This window comes from Schistocerca cancellata, chromosome 1 (assembly GCF_023864275.1).
Source record: "Schistocerca cancellata isolate TAMUIC-IGC-003103 chromosome 1, iqSchCanc2.1, whole genome shotgun sequence".
NCBI lineage: Eukaryota > Metazoa > Arthropoda > Insecta > Orthoptera > Acrididae > Schistocerca > Schistocerca cancellata.
The window spans coordinates 346,010,321-346,034,976 of NC_064626.1; the positions used below are offsets into that span (position 1 = coordinate 346,010,321).

General features: G+C 41.0%; 1 protein-coding gene across 1 annotated transcript in view; it reads right to left on the bottom strand.

The window, feature by feature from the left end:
* LOC126175263 (uncharacterized) overlaps window positions 1-24,656 on the bottom strand; it is a 254,214-nt gene that overhangs the window by 225,480 nt on the left and 4,078 nt on the right. Inside the window, exon 2 of the mRNA XM_049921948.1 lies at window positions 9,764-10,022. Within this exon, the coding sequence (XP_049777905.1) occupies window positions 9,764-10,022 (259 nt within the window). The remainder of the gene's footprint in view (window positions 1-9,763; window positions 10,023-24,656) is intronic.

Sequence of the window (24,656 nt, forward strand, 5' to 3'; positions counted from 1 at the left end):
TGGATGTGTGTGATGTCCTTAGGTTAGTTACGTTTAAGTAGTTCTAAAGGACTGATGACCTCAGAAGTTAAGTCCCCTCGTGCTCAGAGCCATTTTTGATCAATTAAAAATTTGTTAACAAATTCTTAGGTCGTCACTGAATTGTATTTACTGAAGCTAATGAGTGCCTTCGTTACCATGCTAATAGGTACTGTATTTAGTAATATTGATATGCTTATATTGCCATGAATATTGTTACAATCGTAGATCGTATGAGCGGAGGTTAGTCGTAAGTTTTTTACGTGTTTAACTGTATCGTTTTCTCACTGATCTATGAAGAAAGGTCTTGAGCCTTTCCATAAAAAGGAAATGTATTTAAGTCAAACAACCATACAAGAATATGCAGTAAATATATTTCACCTGAACATTTGATGTTGAGACCCTTAACTTTGGAAGAAAACTAAAGCCTACTGGTGTGTGACGATTTCTGAATATTCCTCTGGATTTAACACCCAAACGAAAAGCCGCAAATCCAGTACTGCACAAATATTCGTACAAGTGTTACTTTTATAGCGCAGTGAGACGTGCTTTTGTGTCTGTACTGTTATCGGAATAACTGGAAAGAAAAGTTTTATGTACAGGTTTCCCTTGAACTTCATAACGTTACAAACTACACTACTGGCCATTAAAATTGCTACACCAAGAAGAAATGCAGATGATAGACGGGTATTCATTGGACAAATATATTATACTAGAACTGACATGTGATTACATTTTCGCCGGCCGGAGTGGCCGTGCGGCTCTGGGCGCTACAGTCTGGAGCCGAGTGACCGCTACGGTCGCAGGTTCGAATCCTGCCTCGGGCATGGATGTGTGTGATGTCCTTAGGTTAGTTACGTTTAAGTAGTTCTAGGCGACTGATGACCTTAGAAGTTAAGTTGCATAGTGCTCAGAGCCATTTGAACCATTTTGATTACATTTTCACGCAATTTGGGTGCATAGATCCTGAGAAATCAGTACCCAAAATATCATGAACTCAGTGCTCTACCACGTGGAGGTGTCAGAACGTACCCTTTTTGAGGAATTCCTTATATACGATCCCATAGGTATGAACTGATAAAAATATTGGCCGTAATAATGGCCTTGATATGCCCGGGCATTGAGTCAAACAGAGCTTGGATGGCGTGTACAGGTACAGCTGCCCATGCAACTTCAACATGATACCACAGTTCATCAAGACTAGTGACTGGCGTATTGTGACGAGCCAGTTGCTCGGCCACCATTGACCAGACTTTTTCAATTGGCGAGAGATCTGGAGAATGTGCTAGCCAGGGCAGCAGTCGAACTTTTTCTGTATCCAGAAAGGCCCGTACAGGACCTGCAACATGCGGTCGTGCATTATCCTACTGAAATGTAGGCTTTCGCAGGGATCGAATGAAGGGTAGAGCCACGGTTCGTAACACATGTGAAATGTAACGTCCACTGTTCAAAGTGCCGTCAACGCGAACAAGAGGTGACGGGGACGTGTAACCAATGGCACCTCATACCATCACGCCAGGTGATACGCCAGTATGGCGATGACGAATACACGCTTCCAATGTGCGTTCACCGCGATGTCGCCAAACACGGATGCGACCATCATGATGCTGTAAACAGAACCTGGATTCATCCGAAAAAATTACGTTTTTCCATTCGTGCACCCAGGTTCGTCGTTGAGTACACCATCGCAGGCGCTCCTGTGATGCAGCGTCAAGGGTAACCGCAGCCATGGTTCCCGAGCTGATAGTCCATATTGCTGCAAACGTCGTCGAACTGTTCGTGCAGAAGGTGGTTGTCTTGCAAATGTCCCCATCTGTTGACTCAGGGATCAAGACGTGGCTGCACGATCCGTTACAGCTATGCGGATAAGATGCCTGTCATCTCGACTGCTAGTGATACGAGGCCGTTGGGATCCAGCACGGCGTTCCGGATTACCCTCCTAAACCCACCGATTCCATATTCTGCTAACAGTTATTGGATCTCGATCAACGCGAGCAGCAATGTCGCGATACGATAAACCACAATCGCGATTGGCTGCAATCCGAACTTTATTAAAATCGGAAACGTGATGGTACGCATTTCTCCTTCTTATACGAGGCATCACAACAACGATTCACCAGGCAACGCCGGTCAACTGCTGTTTGTGTATGAGAAATCGGTTGGAAAGTTCCCTCATGTCAGCATGTTGTGTGAATGCTCTGAAAAGCTAATCATCTGCATATCACAGCATCTTCTCCCTGTCGGTTAAATTTCGCGTCTGTAGCACGTCAACTTCGTGGTGTAGCAATTTTAATGGCCAGTAGTGTCGTACTGAATGTTTGAATTTATGTAGGTCTTCAGACCCAAAGCTATTGAAAAACGAAGATTCCGAGGCAACAAAAAGTTAATATTCTCATTATTTGACGCCCTTCTACAGTTTTCTTAATAACAAAGTTTAAGATATTCTGCTCGTCATTTAAATGTTGTTTGATTGTGTATACTGTTCAAGACAGAAACAGTTTTTACTGTAGATAACAGTATAAAAATACTTTACGCTAACGTTAGCCAATTCGTCTGAGAATTAAAGCTTTGGTGACAAACTAATACGTGTTCTCGGCTCTGTTAACACAGAGTATGAACAGTATAGCAAAAAAGGAAATTCAACGAAGAAAGAGGAAATCAGATGCATGTGAAGGTTCTCACGAAAGCAACTGTCAATAGGTTTCAGATATTGTATAGGATGCTTTTACTTGATATATGTTAAAACAATATCCAGTACTAAACTATCTAGCAAATGTAATATTTATACAGTAAATAGCACAGGCTTTAAACCAGTTCCTCGTTCCAGCTGTACATCATAGCGTCTGCTCCACTTGGCACAGCGCGTGATGTCAGGGACGCGGTCTTACTCCGTGTCATGTGACTTTGAAGTCGTTTTGAAAGTTTAGCACGACAGAGATAGGGACATGCGCTATCTAAGGGTACCAGTGGTCTAAGATTATTATTTGAGGGGAAGCTGTAACTCATTATCCTGCGTGTAAAATATTTTGTTGACACCGACCTACTTAGGGAGGAACGATCAGCACGATAAAATAAGGGAAATCAAAGCTCGTACGGAAAGATATAAGTTTTCATTCTTTCCGCGCGCTATACGAGATTGGAATAATAGAGAATTGTGAAGGTGGTTCGATGAACCCTCTGTCAGGCACTTAAATGTGATTTGCAGAGTATCCATGTAGATGCAGATGTAGATGAAGCCCATCTGACATAGGTGTGCATTCGCACGCACGACGTGTTGTTTGTATGAGGGGTACTGCATCTTCAGGTGAATTTCAGACCATATGGTTCCCCCACTTGCAAAAAGGTTGGGCTGATCGGTAGGAAGATATCGTTCGTGCATAGGTATTCCTTTATGCTGGTAAAATATTCGGTATTTCCTCAAGGAAGACAACAAGCCCCGACAATGTAGAGAGCGCTGGTCTTGCTAGGTTCGCAGGAGACGTTCTGTCAAATATGGAAGCTAAATGAGGTGCTGGCGGAAGTAAAAGTGTGAGGAGGGTTCGTGAGTCGTGCTTCGGTAGCTTCAGTGGGTAGAGTACTTGCGCCCGGGAAGGCAGAGGTTTCGCGATCGAGTCCTGGTTTGCACACAGTTTCAATTTGCCAGGAAGTTTTAGAAAGTATCAGCGCACACTCCGCTGCATAGTGAAAATTTCATTCTGGAAACTTCAGATATACTTGGTCTCCAAGTTCAAAAACCTAGTAGAGAAAATTGGTGCTGTTTCCACCACACGTGGAAAACACTGATGAGAAGAAGGAACACGATAATAGGCGACGTGTTAAGACATCAGGGAATAGCTTCTGTGGCACTAGATGGAGCTGTAGAGGATAAAAACTGTAGCAATAAGAACTGTAGGATAAGACATAGATCGGAATATATACAACAAACAACTGAGGTCGTAGTGCGCAAGTGCTACTCTGAGATGAACAGGTCGAGCAAAGAGAGGAATTCGTGAAGGGGCTCATCAACTGCTCAAAATACTGGTGACTTAAAAAGTAAAAATGATGATCCATTCACTGGACGCAATCGTAAGTTGTTAGAAAGCAGGGTGTAATGTGCCGTCGTCATGCTTCTTCTCTCAACACCACCGAAAACAAAACATTAAACACTACATGCACTCATCGACATTACTTCCTCGGTGCTATATCTTTAAAGTAGTCGGGAGAGGAGTAAGGCAAGGATGTTCCTGACGAAATACTTATTCAACCTTATTATCAAAGTTCAAAACAAACCTTCGAATGACATACACCGCGAATGAGTGTATATAAAACCAACAGCTTCTTCACAAGCTTTTTGGTTTTTGATTAGTGTGAACAATACTAATATCACAGTCTTTATGAAGAGCACATGCTAGAATGGGAAGAACAAAACAAAGCCGATCAGCAAGATCTGTTATAAGTTAGGTCAATACAGAAGATAGCAGCTGCTCCGTAGAAATAGGAGGGACTGCTTCGGCTGTAGGAGCATTTTCCGTCAGCTTTTAATAGTTTCTAACAACGAGAATAGGAAGAATTTTATGGAATATTGCTGGCTTTCTTGGTTGTTGCCATTGAAGGTCAAATCTTCTTAGTTAGGCAGCCTCATGTTCCTCTTCATTTTTTTCTTATATAATCGACATTTCCACCCCTCTGTTGGGATCATCTCCAGAATGTTCAGGTGTCCCGGGTCACACTGAACACTGTCAAAGACGAGTGTCGCACTCACTTATAAAATGGATTTCCCACGCTTCTTTCGAAGAGGTGGGGTTGTAGGGTGAATTTGTTCCAACTGCTATTAGTCAGCCGTCGTCATTGTTTAGGCACCCAACATACACTTTGTTACATCCACAGGTAACTTCATAGATTCCCGTAGTGCCGAGGTGATCAGGATGGAAAAGTCTCACTTTGCTCCGACTGAAAATCGTGCGCTTCATACCACTTTTTCGATATATTTTGCTTATGCAGTATGTGACTCTAAAACAAACGGTGATCTAGCAAAGTGAAAACGCGGTACCTCGTCCATCCTACTGTCACAATTAATACCACTTCGTTTGAAAACCTTATCTATGGACTAACCATCCTATCAGTTGTTCTTCAGTGTCTCCTTTAAGAAATTCAACTCCAACACCGAGCTATTATTGTTGTTGATAGCAAAGGCACAGAAAGATAATGTGTTGAGCATTGCTTGCGCCTGCGGGTGTATGGTGGTGCGAAGAGGCATCTGAATACCTGTTTGCCTTTGTTAGCTTTCTAGACGCTTTGCGTTGTAGAGGACTGTCAAACCTTCTATGGACTAACACTTCTAGGAACGGAAGACAAACGTCACTCTAGGTCTGCTGATTTTGGGATGAATATCATTTAAGTTATTGTGGAAAATATGAATCTCTTCTTTACTTGCAGCCATATAACAAACGTGTCATCCAATAGCGGAACAAACAAGGAGGCGTTGGTGGCACATTACTAAATCCCTGTTACTCAAAATATTCCATAAAAAGTCAGCTGCTCTTAGCAACAGAGGTAAACCCATAGCAGCACCATCAAATTCTTCATAAAATTCTCCTTTATATTTAAAAAAGTTCAATCGTAAGCATATAATGCATAGATATGAGAACCTGGAAGAAGTGTAAAAGAGAGTATTAAACAGCACGAAAGCTATGCGCAGTTGTAACAAGGTGTCAAATCGGCGGTAACGGAAATTCAGAAGAATTGCTCCCAAGATATATGTTCCAACCACGTATGCGTGATGGCCAAGTAAAGCAACGTTTATAGAAGGAAGTCGGAGAACGGCTGAGACTACTAGGAACAAAAGTAATTTGAATAGATAAGACGGCTGTAGGCTTCCTGCTTCGTGGCTTCCCGCCATCAAGGAAGTAACAGTGCGCAAGCAACACAGGCAGTTACGAGGATGCCACGTCTGCGGTTCTTTGATAAAGATTTTCCGTCTCTTGCACTGCATATCTCGCTACGTATTCAATGACGATGGTCCTCTAATAGTAGCCCGAAGAAAGTCGCTCAGTAACCCCACTTATTATTTTTATAATAAACTGGTCTCTGACAGTGTTCAGCTAACCGAGGACACCAGAAGATACAGAAGAAGCTACAAGGAGAAGGGTCGAGACTGAAGAGGGCTTACAACCTATAAGATATAACCTTCAGGAAGATTTTTGTCGTAATATAAACCTGGAAAAGGCACAGTACGGCTGCCAAAGCTGGAAACTCTTTAAGGATGATGTAAAATATCTAGATGCATTGGAAATTGGCAATCCAGTTGGACGGAAAGGAAGATAAATTCAGCGGTATTAAAAGCAAAAGGTGCACAAAAAAAAACTTCTCAAAACCAACGGTTGAAGATAATTGTCCCTCTTCGGACATATTATAAAGTATAATACAAACTTTAAAACATTTTCGATGGTAAGATTTTCGGAAAGAATCATAGAAGACTGGCACAGAGCATGGCACACCAAAACACATAGCTTGAGACACTAAAATTGCGAACAAACGTACATGACAAAAGAGATGAACCGCTACAGTGGCAAGGCAGATCCTTTAGTAAACAACTGAATAACTCCAGGAAAGTTTCAACAGTTCCATTACAGGAACTCCTGAAATGTCCCTGAAGAAGAACAACTTAACGAATATTTTTCACGTTTTCAATAGTTTGTTCAAAAGTTAACGAGAAATGCCACAAAAAATGGCTCTGAGCACTATGGGACTTAACTTCTGAGGTCATCAGTCCCCTAGAACTTAGAACTACTTAAACCTAACTAACCTAAGGACATCACACACATCCATGCCCGAGGCAGGATTCGAACCTGCGACCGTAGCGGTCACGCGGTTCCAGACTGTAGCGCCTAGAACCGCTCGGCCACTCTGGCCGGCAGAGATGCCACAAATTCTTTTAGCGGTGTTACTACTATACTACTATCTTCGTTTGAAAACACACGCAGAAAGTTGGAAATACGCTACGTCGTTGCCTGAGATGATCGATTTGAGTGGTTGGGAGAAATTTAGTGAATATTAAAGTAGTTTGACGCCTAAGTAGGAAGAACTGAGTGTCCTAGGCAACGCTGGTCGATGACCCGTTGACCAAATCTACATATAGGGTGCTACTAAGTATTTAATCGCTGTTAAGTTTCAGAATGAGGTTTGTAACTGTACGCACCATCATGCATTTTCCCTTCAGAAGAGTAAAATACTTTTAAGAAATCGTAGAAATATCAAGGACTGCAGCATTTCACAATACTGTGACAACTGTCCTACTGAATAGATCTTGTACGTTTAGCAATTCGTGGCACTAAATGTCAGCATTTGCTCCCTATTTCACTCGCAGCACTGTATCACGTAATCTCTCGCCACGTAGCTGCTCTCCCTAAGGAAGAGTATATCGAAGACTGCCTCAAATATCATTGTATTTTCGCTTACCCAATCGCTATACAGTTTGTTCTACACGCAGAAGAGACAGTCTCTGGGACTGACAAGCCATGAGGATACTTTGAAGAACTTGAAGATGCACAGAACAATTAAGGCATAGAGAAACAGAGTGCAAAGGACAGAAAATTTTTTTGAGAAAAATAAGGGTTTTTAAAAACCAAATATATAGACAAACTACATGTCTCAAGGGCCTGATCTTTTTTTTTAATCAACATACGTCCTATGAAAAAATATTGTACTCACTTTATATTACGAAATATTAATTAAAATTTAAGATTATACTTATTATCAATGCTAAACCACAAAATTTCCATGTATAGGCTAGTGACAATAGTGTCTTTTGGCTGTTGTAAACTTTGTAATTATTGTGAAACTAGAACCAGAACATAAAGGACAGTTACTAAATGCACTAAAAACACAGTTATGACCGATTCCAACACTTCATTATCCCCGTTATCATCATTTTCTTTAAACACATTTTGCGCCTTGAGGTTCAGATAAAACTACTGATGTACCTCGGATTACGAAGTATTATTACTACATACGCATTGTAGACACTAAATTATGTTGCCAACCCAAGACAACAATTAAACAGTGCAGAGCAACAAAATTATCCTCTGTGCTTTGGACCCATGTGGAAATTAATCTGAAAATCTTGGGAGACACCTTTTTGTGAACGTTCGCATATATAATGTGGGACTGCAGATGTAGATAACGTTACTTCACCGTAAGATCAAAAGATATCAGGAGCATACATACATGCCAGAATCTCATAATTGATGACAGTGTGTTTTAGGCTCTCGTAGTTCTCAGAGCCTCAATGTATTTAAAATATGCGTGTGCTTCCATTCACCATGTTTTCTTTACTCTTTGTCCTGCAATGTTCCAATGTAATTTAGAATATTAGAAAAGAACGGAAGTTTTATGAGAAATCATGGTTTAAGCGTTTTAGACTTTCGTACTGAGCATTAAAAAGTCCGATTGTAGCCCAGAGACAACTAAGACTGGACAAAAGTGTGAAATTACCTGTGTTTGATATCGCATATGGGCAGGTTTTAAGTATCCCAATGATGTCAACTAATCACCAGATTCGTGTAAAATAAATGTCGCGAGTGGAACAAACGCATTGGACAGATTTACTGTTATTGGTAGAAATAACTTTCAGACAGAGGTAGACTGCGTCAATCAAAAGCCAATCTAATCACTTAAAGCTCAGATGTACAAAGAAGGAACAAAAACGATAATTTCATATACGGTTTTCAATTTACAGCACTATGGACCGTCCGGAATTCAGAGTTACAGATATATGGACAGTCTAGATTTCTTATTGGATTCACTATAAGTGCTGAGTAATGTGTTCGTCTGGTGTGGCTTCCACCTGATATCGGCAGACAAAAGTATTTCCCATCTGAGAGGTTAGGTAAGCAGAGAGTTAACGCTGAGGCTGGGTGCGTCGGCCACCGAGTTCTTGAAGTCTGCGTACTCGCAACAGTACGAGTAGCCCTTCACCTGATCCGTGGCCTTCCAGGAGATCCAGCTGATCTTGCTACATATGTCTGTGCATACATAGTAGTCAGATCCGGGGTTCGCGATGTACGGATTGTTTACGCCCACGAACACAACGGCTGCCTTAGTGTTAGCGTTATACACGATTTTCCAGAAGATCTTCGGAACTGGAATGTACTTGCTGCCATCAGCGTAAAGGTACAGCTCCGTCTCGACGTTGTTGACGTTGGGCAGCGTCGTGATGCCTTGTGTACCCGTGTAGATTTCGAGTTCGACCCGGTTGTTCGCAGCGTACGAACGTACATTGTTCTCCATAGTGTTCCAGTTGGCACCGTTGAAAGTTTGCCACTGCGGCGCAGCGTTCACATACAAGAACGTGGCGTACTCCTGCGCGCCGAGCATGAAATCAGACTTAGCAGTGAGGTGTCCCTTGGAAAGGAAGTAGTCGTTGGTCTCGGAAATGTACTTGGAGCCCAACTCGCTGGACCCGAGCAGTGCGCCTACTGTCTGGATCTGCGTGGCGCGTTTGTACTGCTTATCCACGTCGATGTTGCCGTAGAAGCCGCCGTCCAGCCAGTCGGGCCGGTCGAAGCCGCTCTGCTTGCCCCCCATTTCGGCGACCATCGTGAAGTGGTCGTACACCGTGTTGTAGGACCGATCGTCGAAGCAGGCGTCGATGAGCGTGTAGAAGTCGGAGCCGACCTGGAAGCCCAGCTGAACCACCTGGTACTGGCCGCTGCCGCCACACGAGCCGCCTGTCTTCACGCCTGACGGCTTCGGCTGGGACCTGCACCTGAGATCAGCAAAGTCGTACGACTGCCCGTTGATCGAGAAGGTGGAACCAGAGACGCAGGAGGCCGTCGCCTGCGACTGCCCGGTGACCTGGAGGCTGTTGTCGGGACACGCGACGATGATCTGCTCGTTCTGGCCGAGCGAGATCATCCCCGAAGAGTCCGGCGTCACGAAGCCGTGCACGTCTTTGCTACCGCCGGGCTTCAGCAGCAGGGGCTGTGGGTCAGGCATCTTGGACCCGTTCACGTCCACCGAGCAACCTGCAAATTTGAATAAAAAATTCACACTGACTGCGCTGAGACGTTAGTATCGCAACAGACTGCAATAAACAACACTGTCAAAATGTTTACACACAATAATTCACAAGTCTGAAATGTTATTAGCGATAAGTATGCATTTACTATAGATTAGTATCAGCCAGAGCAATAGTCTCCTGTTGTTTCATCTACAATTACAAAAAAATTTATCCTGTGGAGAGAGAGAGGGAAATATGTTTAGATTTCAAACATGTTATTCAATCTGTATATTGAGCAAACACTAAAGGAAACAAAAGAAAAATTCGGAGTAGGAATTAAAATCCATGGAGAAGAAATTAAAGCTTTGAGGCTCGCCGATGACATTGTAATTCGGTCAGAGACAGCAAAGGACCTGGAAGAGCAGCTGAACGGAATGGACAGTGTCTTGAAAGGAGGATATAAGATGAACATCATCAAAAGCAAAACGAGGATAATGGAATGTAGTCGAATTAAGTCGGGTGATGCTGAGGGAATTAGATTAGGAAATGAGACACTTAAAGTAGTAAAGGAGTTTTGCTATTTAGGGAGCAAAATAACTGAGGATGGTCGACGTACGAGAGGATACAAAATGTAGCCTGGCAATGGCAAGGAAAGCGTTTCTGAAGAGGAGAAATTTGTTAACATCGAGTATAGATTTAAGTGTCAGGAAGTCGTTTCTGAAAGTATTTGTATGGAAGTGAAACGTGGACGGTAAATAGTTTAGACAAAAAGAGAATAGAAGCTTTCGAACTGTGGTGCTACAGAAGAATGCTGAAGGTTAGATGGGTAGATCACATAACTAATGAGAAGGTATTGAATAGGATTGGGGAGAAGAGAAATTTGTGGCACAACTTGACTAGAAGAAGGGATCTCTTGGTAGGACATATTCTGAGGCATCAAGGGATCACCAATTTAGTAGAGGAGGGCAGCGCTGAGGGTAAAAATCGTAGAGCGATACCAATAGATGAATACACTAAACAGATTCAGAACGATGTAGGTTGCAGTAGGTACTAGAAGATGAAGAAGCTTGCACAGGATAGAGTAGCATGGGGAGCTGCATCAAACCAGTCACTGTACTGAAGACCACGTATCACGTACGTACTACAGTTAAGTAACGTATGGCATCTACAAATAAATTATTGTGAATTGTCGCCATTCTATACTTTTTCAATTATTATTAGATCCGTGTGACGACGCTGTATAGCTGCTCCATGCCAAGCAAGCCACGTGGTAACTGCAGCTACTTTTGGTGACAAGGGGCTCGCTTCCTGTCCTATGTCTATGTTTGGCATGAAGAACATTTGGTGAATACAACAGGCTACATCCGAGGTGAGCATCGAGTCAAACTGAACTTGGATGGCAAATTGGGGTACATTATTCCTTGCTCCTTCATCTCTGTACCAGAGGTTATCAGTCACGGTAGCTGACAACTGATGACATGCTCGCCCTTCAGAAACCCATAGTCCGAAGTTTTCAGTGGGTATGAAATCTGGAGAATGTGCTGCCCAGGGCAACAGTCGACCACCGTCCATGCCTAAGTAGATCAGGACTGCACAGGTGACGATCTCCGGCCGGAGTAGCCGAGTGGTTCTAGGCGTTACAGTCTAGAACCGCGCGACCGCTATGGTCGCAGATTCGAATCCTGCCTCGGGCTTGGATGTGTGTGATGTCCTTAGGTTAGTTAGGTTTAAGTAGTTCTAAGTTCTAGGGGACTGATGACCTCAAAAGTTAAGTCCCATAGTGCTCAGAGCCATTTGAACCATTTTTGGTGACGTGCGGTCTTACAGTATCTTGTTGAAAGATAACGTCACTGAGTCGAGAAGGATACGACACAGCCATCAGCTATAACATGCCAGATAATTAATGCCTGTGCTGTGACAAGGCCGTGTGCCTCCACAGCCAACAGCCAACAATACACAAAGGCTATGGGGTCAATGGACCTCTCTGCAGACGACACATATGAGAGGGCTGCATTTCGCCCTGCCACCAGGCAGCAACCCAAGCGTCGCCAGACGTCGTTAGTCCCAATGACGTTTCCCCTCCTTCGGCCCTGTGACCAAAATTACTACCAGCAATATCCTGGTACACAGACAGTGTTTGCGCTGTCATTCAGACCACGTGGACCACACTACCCTGAGCTACCTGGGCGAGGCATTAATTCAAAAAGCATCCCACTATCAGAATATTTTTCTGGAGTCACCACCACGACGATGTCGCCGTCGGTGTCAACCGTCCTCCTCAAACTCAACTTGGAATTACAACAAAGAGACGCGATGCCCAACGCAGCGACCAGCACTTGGACTCCGTAATACTACATCGGACTTCAACTTCTGCATGTCCGTTGGGGTCTTAACGTTTCTTGAGTCTCTCACGAATTTCACTTGGGCACATATCATTCAGACTTTGATAGTGGTGCGCTTAGTGATGAAAAAGTTCCGCATTCAGTATGATATGACAGCTTCAGCTTGTAAATATTCTCCTTGTTCCTATGTTCTTCAAGAAGGAATTTGTGTTCAGTCACTGTGACACACCCACTTCTGTCGCAGTCAGTTACAGGCCTTCGGCCATCTGTTATTTCTGTTGTTCATTAAATATTCTAGAAGTTATTTGTTTTAAATTATTATGTTCGACTCTAATTGTTTATTTGTGTACAGTCAACTTCATACTCACTTTCTGCCTGGATGTTTCATACCGTGGTGCCTTCGGCGGACATATCAGACGCTGTTCAAGTTACTGGCTATGCGAACCAGAGACGATCGTGATGTGTACCCAGTGACACCTCAGACGGTTAACCAGGAGTTAGAACCGTACGATAATAACAAGTGATGTCTGGCAACTTCCATTGTCCTCCGAGTGCCTATACATGGATACATACGTGATGATACTATACACAGAACAAGGACTCTTCTGAAAAGACGACTTTGAGCCACTTGTTTGTCCAGTATCGTGGCTGGGCTCTTCAATGTGACGTCGAGGAAAGTTACCACAATCTCTGTTAATCCATCATGGACAGGGACGTCAGATGGTTATGTGATTGTCAATGTTACTGAAATTCACCAACAGCCGTGTAACTTAAGATTTTATTGTATTTAGAAGGCTACCATTTACAGAATTTCACTATGCCATCTTCATGCCCCATATGCGTCTCTCCAAATAAACTAAAATGTCATTTAGAGCCACAAATTCACGACATCTAGACATTTATGGGTCTTTATGACATTTTCGTTTATCTGGAGAGATGCATTTGGGGCCTGGAGAAGGCTTAATGAAATTCTGAAACTGATAGCCTTCAAAATAAAATAAAATAACATCTTAAGTTACACGGCTGTTGGTGAATTTCATTGACAGTGACAATTGGCTTCCTCAATCGTCGCAACGCTGACGGTCCGTGGTGCTCTAGTCGACGTCGCGCTGTCCATGCACGTACTTGTCTTGGTGTAAACAAGGCCATTCTTTGCTCAAGATACATGACATCCTGAGGGATCGAGCAAACCGTATACCTGTACCCTCGAGCGCTAATTACATGGAAGCACAGGTTTCACATGGCGTTGATTGTCGCACTCTTGAATTCATTGATTCTCTATTCCGTGTTCCTGTTCAGCGTGAGCAGCAATAACGCAGAACGATAGACCATAACCTCTATACGCCATTATCCTGCCGCTGTGGAATCCCGACACACGCTGGTAAACGTATCCAGGGCTGGTCCGAGAAGATTTTTCCCCGCCCCCCATGTTCTTGCCCTTGAGTGCCCCTGGTGTCCCGCTCAGTTTGGTGCCCCAAGAAATGGCTTGTGTTGATAGGACCTTAAACCAACCCTTCTTACGTGAGTCATAACACAATCTCACTAAAGGAAAAAACAACATTCAAATACGATTTCTGAATCGGACATCCACTGCTTGATCTATTGTTTTTATACAGAATTTCATAGAGTTACCATTTCCTGCTTTCTTTGGTCTTTGCGACCGTCACAAGCAACATACTGAAAGTCCCAACCCAACCGATGCTAATTTTCCTACATCCGTCTGAGTTAGAAATATTTCAGAGTCCTCATGCTCGTCATACGTAAAATTTGTACAATTACACGCTCGAGTACTTAGAAAATATTTCCGTTGCACACACGAGGTAACGTCCAGCCACACATACGTCGCATCTTTTGACGAACTGCCTGCTGGACTACCAGTCCTCTACACGAAAATGATCTCCATTACCTATAGCCTCGCATTGATGAGACAAGACCAAGCACTTCCGACTTCCTACAGCATACATAAATTATAAATTTAATGTTGTATACACATATTCCACATGTATTTGGACGCAACAGATTTTCAATGTTATTCGCAGTTTTCGTGTAACTTCAATGGTTTTGTTAAAATAATAAATAGTAAACAATGAAAATAATTAGTCATAAATCTCTTATTGCGTCTATTTACTAATTCTGCCACTACTTTCTCTATTTTGTTTTATTTACAAGGGAGTTCACATTTTTAGGTGTGGAATATACTTTCTGGCCTGTAATTTAAAATACGTAATATTCACAAAAAAAATCTACCATAACAATTCTGTAATGGCCACTGAGACATATCCATAGATACTACGTTTGTATGAATCGCTAAATGATTTAGTAAGCTATTAATTTTGAAACATCATTTTAAATCCAAAACATTTAACATTAACTAACTTGAAAACTACGTCTCGTAGCGAAGGCGCGTTTTTTTCGCACGCTTACCTAATTTCTGTCTTTAAAACCATGTGAATGGCTTCTCTGTCACTGGTTTGGTTTAGTTTTTATTTATAGTTTTACTTATTTCGTAATTTCTTCATTCAGTCAACTTGCCCTTCGTGGCAAGTCCATTCAAACGATCGGGTTTTTTCCCACCACACAGTCCGTGTCTTCGGCTAGCTGACCAGTACTCAGGACTTCTCATACTTTGAGGTCTGCTTGTCATGCGTCAAAGGTCCCTCCACATATTGACAAAGCCGTAAGGATCGCCTGCCTCTGCATGCCCGCCGCCCCTCCCTCCCCCTTTCCCAAGCAGGCAAAACACGGTCTCTTGTCTGTCATCATATTCGCTAATTGAGCTGCTAGTGTTACATCACTGCGTATGCGAACGGTCACGTCTATTGTCGCTGTTTCTCGTAGCCATTTCCGGTTTGTACCCTCTCAAACTCCAGTAATTAATAATTTGGAAATATCTTAAGTAAAACTGTAATAACTGCACCCGTATTTGATAAAATTCGAAGGTCAAAGGGGGGATGACTGAAACTAGGAGCGACACTTTGTTAATATAATATCAACGAGATAATGGTTTGAATTAGCAAACGTCAAATCACTTCCATAATCCATATGAAGTAGTGACGCTGGTGCTACCCATCTCATTCTCAGCATACGTAGATCTCAGGTTCGTGAGGCTGTAATCAGACCCAAAATAATGAAAGTGAAATGAATTATCTTGCTTGAAGCAACGATACATCTGATTTTCCATGCGCTACTACGTAGGTGTATCATTCATTATTTGCCTAAGCACAATACCAATGATGAATGTCATTCATTACATAACTTTAAATCGTAATTGGAGAAATCAGTTTATGTAGCTATGGGAAATCGGTAAAAATCTTATGTAGTGTATATTGCAGGGTACTGTAAATACAATGAATTAAGAACTGTGAGTGATACATTCTCCAGTGCTCCTTTCTGTGATTATCCCGTATAAAAAATTTAAGATTTACCTAAAATCTGGTGGTGATTTACTAACAAGGCTGTAAAATCTGTATGTAAAGATTTAAGATGTATCTTCTCTCAGTTTCTATACGAAATTCTGACTAAGGTTGATACAGATGGCAACACATACACCTTTGGTGAAAATGTTTATGTTTAGCATAATCTATTGAAGACGATTCAATAAGCTGTAAAACCTGTGTAAGTGAATGTTCGTAATGGACTAAGAAAAGGTTGCAGCACATCAAAACAGAAGTTCACAGACATATTAATCGTTATGTGACCTAAGGCTTTCCAGGCTTACTTTCTGCCTCTACGGTTCTCGGGTCTACTCTCGGATCCGATCGTCAAGAGCCCGTGATATTTCGGCGGGCAGCCGTTCCGCCATTAACAGGTGTGCTGATGGAATGAGTAGAAGTATTTAATTGAAAATCCTACGTATGAAGTTAGGATGCCCGAAGCAAGGAAGATATCAGAAGTAGATGGTCATAATTGAAGAACGCATTTCTCAATAAAAAACTGTGGCGAAAGTTCCGCAAAGCGCAGTAGCGTGTGAATCAAATGTAGACTATGGGAATTGCAGGCATGCGATATGTATATCGAAGAATGTTAAATAAACTGCACAGGCAATGTACGAGATGAAGTACAAAACAGGATAAGTGAGAACAGTGAGGTAAGATGTCTACGTACAACCCTAAACCATAAGAAGGCACAGATTAATGGGGCAGCTGCTGAGGCCTCCAGCAATCGTAAATGTGACTCTGGAAGAGGCGGTAGACGGGGAAAAAATTGTAGGGGTAGACAAAGCTGGAGGAACGATGTTTCCCGGATACCGCGTTGGCAAGCGAAGTCTCATGGGCGCTGTACATTTCGTAGCATATTTAACAGTAAAGATTTATTTTATCTTTACGTAAGATTAACAGAATGGAATGCCCTTAAGTGATTTGCCACTGCCGTCTGTACTGACAAATTACAGTTAATGTTAGTTTCGTGTATAAGGGTTGCTTGAGAAGGAAATGTCACTGCAGTATGAGGATTATCCGTGTCGCGGCGTTGTTAGCATGCGTTACCGTTGTATGAAAATTGCCTGTTTAAGTATGTCTGTTGTAAATGCCACTATACTGTCGTATGTACTGATATACTATGATCCCCACCTGTATTCCATGTCTTTAAAAACAGGGATAGACAGAATTATATATATATATATATATATATATATATATATATATATATATATATATATATATATAGGGTGATTCAAAAATGCATGTAAATATTTCAAGGGTGTATTTGTGAGGTAAATATAAGACAAAAATGTTCTATACAATTTTTTCCATACTTGGCTTATTACAGAGTTATGAACAAAACAGGATAATACATTCAATACAACGTAAGGTATTTAATTCCCAGAGTTCACAGTTTAATTACAGTGCATTTGGACTAACAACGCAAACTGATAAATAAACGTGACGTAACAAACTGAAACAATTCCTCGCGAACACTGTATTAATTTAGGTCCTGTTGATTGAACTACAGCAATGCACAATAACTAAGGAAAATTGAAGCATTTTACAGACTGTACTGTACTGTACTGTATTTGCACAAATCTTAATGCAATGCATGTTCAAAATGCTGTCCCTGAACTTGCAGACAGACCCGTGCTCGTCGCATCAATGATCTCTGCACATTACACAGTCCGTTCAACTCTCCACGAATAATTTCACAACCACCTTCAAGTCTTTGTTGTAGCACTTCTCTGTTCGGTACTGCAGAAGAATACACCAATGTCTTTAGTCGGCCCCATAAATAAAAGTCTAAAGGGTTCAGGTCAGGTGATCTGGCTGGCCAAGCAATTGGTCCTCCGCGACCTATCCATCGATGTGGATACGCAGAATTGAGGTACGCCCTTACGTTGCGGCTGTAATGGGCGGGAGCACCATCGTGCATAAACCACATGGTGGCTCGTGTTGCAAGAGGGACATCCTGTAACAATCCAGGCAATTCTCCCTCCACAAATTCGCAGTACGCGTGCCCATTCAGCCTTGGAGGCAGAACATGAGGTCCGAGTAAGTAATTCCCCACAATACCACACCAAATGTTTATGGAGAATTGATGTTGATATCCACGCACAATTCTCGCGCCAGGATTCTCGACAGCCCACTGGTGCATATTATGCGAATTGATTACACCCGCACGAGTAAACATGGCCTCATCTGTGAATAATATCCGCCGAATGAACATTGGATCATTCAAATGACGCTCTTGTAACCACTGGCAGAATTGCTGACGGCGAGGATAGTCTTCAGGTGTCAATTCGTGCACTTTTTGCAGGTGAAATGGATGCAACTGTTGTCTCCGAAGCAGCCGCCATACAGTAGATTGTGGAAGTCGTACAGCTGCACTAATTTGTCTCGTACTGATAGATGGATCTTGGTCTACCAGGTCCAAAACATGTTCCTCGACGTTCACTGCATGCTCAAGTGGTCGACCTGAATGCGGCCCAGGACGAATGCCATACTCCCGCATACGTCTGTCCACAGATACAAACGTCTGATGACTTGGTAACCGTCTTCCTGGAAACAGCTCACTGTACCTTCGTCTTGCTGCAAGTGCATTTCCATCTGCTGCACCATACACAAGGTGCATATCAGCATACTCACTGTTTGAGTACATCATGTGCACGAAACCTTTGGCCTTCCGACGATGAATGAACGACAGGACGTACTTTTCCGTTACCAACAACATCAGCGCCATCTTCCGTACAGTAGGAGTAAACATCACGTGCAAACAAAAACAAACACTATTCATGCAGTTTCGAATCAACTGTTGGGAGATACGTATGTGAATTACGTACCAGAATATGGCATCCTGCTGCTTGCACTGCCGTCGTTTTGATACGGACATGACTTTCGTATTTAACGATAACTCTGGAATTAAACGTTTATGGAAAAACATTTATAGAACATTTTTGTCTTATATTTACCTCACAAATACACCCTTAAAATATTTACATGCATTTTTGAATCACCCTGTATATATATATATATATATATATATATATATATATATATATATATATATATATTGTATTATATAAATTAATTATAAACAAACAGAGCGCCAAGGAATATAACACTTTCAAAAGAGTAAAGACTGGAGTTTTGGGCGGCACACATACAGCCGAACTGTATTGTTATGGCATAAAAATTAATTATGTTCCAATGGATGTTTGTGGCTAGCTACTGGTAAAGTAATTACTTTGCGCGGATATTTTGGCTGGTAATAAATGTGCAGAAAATCTAAGAAAAAGAATCCAGTCATGCGATTTGATTAAATTCACAGAAACCTGGAGATAACTGGTAATGAATTTGCCTTTTTGTCTGGTAAAAATTCGGTATGTGTCGCATCATATATCAAGTGTGGACAAACTTTTCAGCAATGAACTGATTTTTCAGAAAGGGCATATGTCAGTTTATTATTTCGTATGAAGTATTTGTAATCAGTCTCAAGTCTTAGGGCAGTACAAAAAATAAGTGCTGTCTCATTGCATAAGATTTCGTTATGAATTTTTATCTGTTGATAACTGAAACTGTTTCCAGGTTACCTACTGGTATATACATTGAAGAGTCGTTGTTAAATGTTAATCACGGGAGGAGAATGCCAACTGTAAAACACACACACACACACACACACACACACAGACAGACACAGACACAGAGAGAGAGAGAGAGAGAGAGAGAGAAATGTGCAGTCAGCTGAGCTACAGGTATTGTTCTACTTACTGTATGCTGAATTGTGTAGTGTACATACAGAGTGAACAGTGGTACTGTTCCTAGCAAGGTCAAAAGCAGGAGGATACCTGGCATTGATGATCGTCGATTATTTATGTTAAGCAGCCATTAAAGTTAGAACTTAGTTCTTGCTCAGTGGCTTGAGTAACAGTTTTCGATTATCTTTTAAACTGATGACACAACTGCTGAATATAGAACACACTGCTATCATCTATTATTCTGACACCAAAACTATTGATGACACTTATCTTCCGGTGCCTCCACAGTCACAGGGTGAACACAGAATTGAATTACTGAACTTTTCACAAGTTAGCAGGATAAAGTATCATGGAGAGCTGCATCAAACCAATCTCTGTATTGAAGACCACAACAACAACAGTCAAGTTGTCTTGCTAGATTACTATAATTGTATTTTTAGTGATGTGAAAAGACTTATAAATAATAAAGACTAAACCTAGTAGTAGTAAATGTCACACCCCACCAGTTGTTCTACCAGCAAAAGTAGGTAATTGTATTTTTGCTTTGGATGCTGACCTAAAAGGAACGTTTTAGGACCACACACTACTGTTAAATGTTCAGGATCGGTTAATATTATTTGTTTTCCTTTAAATTAAGTATATATATATATATATATATATATATATATATATATATATATATATATATATATGAGTCACAATACTGGTGCCTTATTCCACAACATATAAACAATCATCATTATTTATAATCTAGATATCATTTCTCACATATAAATATTCGTGACATGAAATTTCAAGGGCTTTATTAAAAGGTTATAGTTTTGAGTAGATTTGAGATGTACTAGGAAAATATGAAAACTCTTAAGAATTCACAAAAGCATTCTTAGAAAAGTACCTGCCTGAGTAAAAGCTAAAGGACAAAGGCAGTCTTGGAAACATACAAAAAATATTGTGAACATCTAAACAATGAATTCAATATTTGGATCAATGATTTGATGATACCAGTATGATAGACAATTTTATGGAAAACTTATCAGTGAGCAAAAGGTGTTACTTTCTATAAAGTAACAGAAAAATTAATTATTTTCTGAAAAAAGTGGTAGAAATTGATAGATGGGATGTAGATAATTATGGTTATGATTTTAAGAAGAATGAAAGTAGTTATAATAGGAGACATATAAATAGAGTGGGATCTAGTAACTACACAGGTAGAAATAGCAGAGGTCTTGGGTCTTTCAGAGGAGGATGCCACAGCAAATGCAGGAACTGAGAGAAGGAAATTAGGCTCCACTTTCACTAAGGGACCTTAGTGAAGCAGATCAGCGTAGAGAACCCAGCTGTAATATGATTCAATACTCAAAATATATAAAAAGGAACAGTCAATGAGTGCAAGTAAAAAACAACAGACCTAGTTGAGGAAGATGTAAAGGTAGTTATGAATTCCGAGGTATGAGAAAACACAGGAGTTGTCGTGAAATGGAATGAACAAAGGTCAGAATAAGTGTATCATAGAATTAGCTGACAACTGTGAGGGGTTGAAAGAAGGTAGAATAAAAAAATTAATGGAAGAAAATGAGGGCAAAGTAAAAGGAAGGGTAAATGATGCAGATGAAGAGGAAGAAAATATGATGAATAATGAAGAGAGCAGGTAGGGTAGTGGTGAGGTTAGTGATGATGATAGTGACAAAGAAAGTAATTACAAAGGTTACAAAATAGAGACTGGATCATATGGGTGGAGTGAATCTATGATCCACGAGATTGTGGCTGAAGAGGAGATAAATAATGAAGCGCCAGAGGAGAATGTGAGGATTGCTGAAATATTCAATCTCTCAAATAATAATTGTGAAGAGGCGAGAATAAAGTTGATGTTTTTATAGTTGTGGAAAGGGATAATGTAATAGGAGAGCAGGAAGAAAGAAAAAATAGTGAAGTAAAATTAAAAGAACTGAATACTATGGTGAAGAAGGCTGAATATTCACATGTACAAAGTTGGGAAGATAGTGAATGGACCCAAGAAGCTATAGAAAATAACCTACTGCAGGTAGAGCGTGATGAAGGGAATGGATTTATTGGACAACCAGTAGTATGGGTGCATATGTATAGGAAAAAACTGGAAGCTTTGATGGACACAAGATGTGAAATCAGTTAAAGAATATTGAAGATCTCTGTTTCAAGTTTGACTATACTGGAGCTATGGGAAAGCTGAATACACCCATTAGTAACCAAGTGGTGGCACAGTTTTCCATACCAGGAATGCAAGAAAAAAGAGATTTTAGGTGATTCTTAGCCTGTGTATGAAACTTATTCTTGCATTGAATTGCTCAGTTGAATATAAAGCAGAGATCAGCTGTCAGAGATGTTATTTAAATTAAAAATTGAAGGGGCACTGTAAAAGAAAAATTTCAAGAAATTAATTGAAGATGAGCCATTAGCATGACGACTGAGAACCATTGTTGGAGAAGCAGAAATAATATTGAGTCAGCAAAGGGCAGAAGAAAATAATGATATGGCCATACTGAAAAAACGGATAACAAACCATCTGACCAGGTGCTGTGGTCAAATAGAAAGGTGTTTTCAGAAAAACCTGGAAGATTTTTAAATTTTGAATCCAAATTGAATATCAAATCACACAAACCATTTTCTGTCAAACCTTACCCAATACCAGTTTCTTGCTGAGAGGCTGTAGCAAAGGAACTTGACAGAATGAAGCAAAGGTGTAAGAATTACAATAATCCTCATACAGTAGTGCAGAAACAAGATGGTGGGGTAATGGTGGTCATAGATGATAGGACACTGAACATCACCATCAAAGGACAAACAGATAGACTACCTTGAATTACCTGCTGGTTACTGGCAGTTGCCCTTAGCTAGAGTATGGAAAATACACAACTACTCTTTTTGAAGGCAAAAGACATTAGCACAAAGTAGTGAACTTTGAGCTGAATGTTTGAGCTTCGGTAGTTATACGAGCCTTAAATCAGGCACTGGGAGCAGAACTGAGCTCTAAAATAACTGTCTAAGTGGATATTAACTGCAACTGAAAACGGGGAGGTACATTTTCAGTTGTTGAATGATGCATTTAGCTTTCAATAAATGGACATGTCTCTTATGTTAAACAAATCAGAAGTTGTAAAGACAGAACTCACAGTTTTGGGACACATCATATGAAAATAAGGAACCAGAGAAGATTTAAACTATTCAAAATTGTCCACCTCCTGAAAATAAAAAATGACTGAAGTCATTTTTGGAATGGCGTGGGTTTCATCAGAAATTTTTCAGGGGCAACATTTTAATAGTCGTTGTCCAATAATTTTATTCAAATCAAAGGAGCATTTTAAATGGGCAAGTGAGTCAGATCCAAAGGACTGGCAGTAGCTAGTATGAACTTAGCACTGCAATATTTTAATTTTTGGGAGCGATCAACAGTGAGCATAGAACATTGCTTTTGGAAGTAGGACCATCAGTAAATATGAAAAAAACCTATGGAATCAAAGAAAAGGAAGCGCTTGCTATTGTCTGGTTGTTTCAGAAATTCAAAAATTACCTATGGCGGCACTATACTGTCGTTTGCTCTGACCTTCAGGCATTTACTTTCCTGAAAAAGTGTTGACTGCTACATAGTAGACTAACTACATGGGCTCTGTTCTCCCAGAAATTTGAATTGGACATAAAATATGTGAAAGGGGTAGAAAATATTGTACCAGATACTTTGTCGAGATTATCAACTGGAGAACAATCAAATAGTGATTTAAAATACGGGGATGCAAGTCTGAAAATCTTGACCTAAAAGAAGTAGAAGAGGAAAGAGAATTCAAAATGATCTGTAAGATTATGTGTTAGGAGTAGGTGTTGATGAAGTCTCGAAAGAAGTCAAGGCAAACCTGGGGAAGAGGGGAAACAATAAACTTCCAAATACCATGTAGTACATGATGGGGTACTGCTTAGAGGAACTGACGAAATGGTAGACGTTTGGAGAGCGTGCTGGCCAAAAGAGTACACCGATCAAATGTTTGACTATGTTCACTTGAGTTATGGGTATGTAGCGATAAAAAATGTGTAAAAAAACTTAAAGAAAGTGTGTGTTTCGATAGTATGGTCACTAAAGTACAAAACAGAATGAGGACTAGTGAGAAGTATCAAAAGGCTATAGTTATCAATATGGCCTGCTGTCTATCTGTGCAAATTGTGAAACCTACTGAATTCATGGAACTGTTGTCAGTATATGTCCGTGGACCTTTACCTAAATCCACCGTTGGTGGAACCACACATGTGACCAAGCTATTGACCAACGAATCAGTGCATGGAAAAAATTTAGTTGCCATAAATCCCAAGAGAATTGGATGAACTTCTTGAAAACACAGAAGCAATCAAGCAAAATCATTCGCAGTGAAAAACGACAGTATGACAAACGGCGACTGACAGAGATCGAATCGGACTTCATGAAGAACAATACAAGAAACTTCTACAGAACGTTCAGAGAAAATATGACTGGATATCAACCACCCAACTTGTGCTTCAGAAGACCGGATGGAACCCTAGAAACCAATACCAAAAACAATTGTGACATTCTGGCAAAGTATTTTGAAAAACTGCTCAACACGGACCCCCCCATGGAAGAAATGATGACAGAAACGAGCACATACAATCCAGATAGTGAACCTCCAACTCTAGAAGAAGTTAAAGAAATAATAAAGTCACTCAAGAATCGTAGAGCACCAGGAGAAGATGGCATCATCGCGGAAATCTGGAAGTTACAAGACCCAGAACTCACCAAAGACATCCACAGGATCTTGGAAGACATCTGGAAAACCATGAAAATTCCTGACGACTGGAAAACTGCCCTGATACACCCACTACACAAAAAAGGTGACAAGACTAACCCGAACAACTACAGAGGAATATCCCTACTACCGGTCACATACAAGATCCTCTCTAAAGCTTTACTGAACAGACTAGAATGCCAAACCGACCACTTGATTGGGGAATACCAAGCAGGCTTCCGTAAAGGGCGGTCTTGTGCGGAACAAATTTGGAACCTGAAAATGATTTTACAACACAAACAGAACCTGATCATTACCTTTGTTGACTTCAAAAAGGCGTACGACTCTATCGACCGGAAAACTCTCTTCAAAAT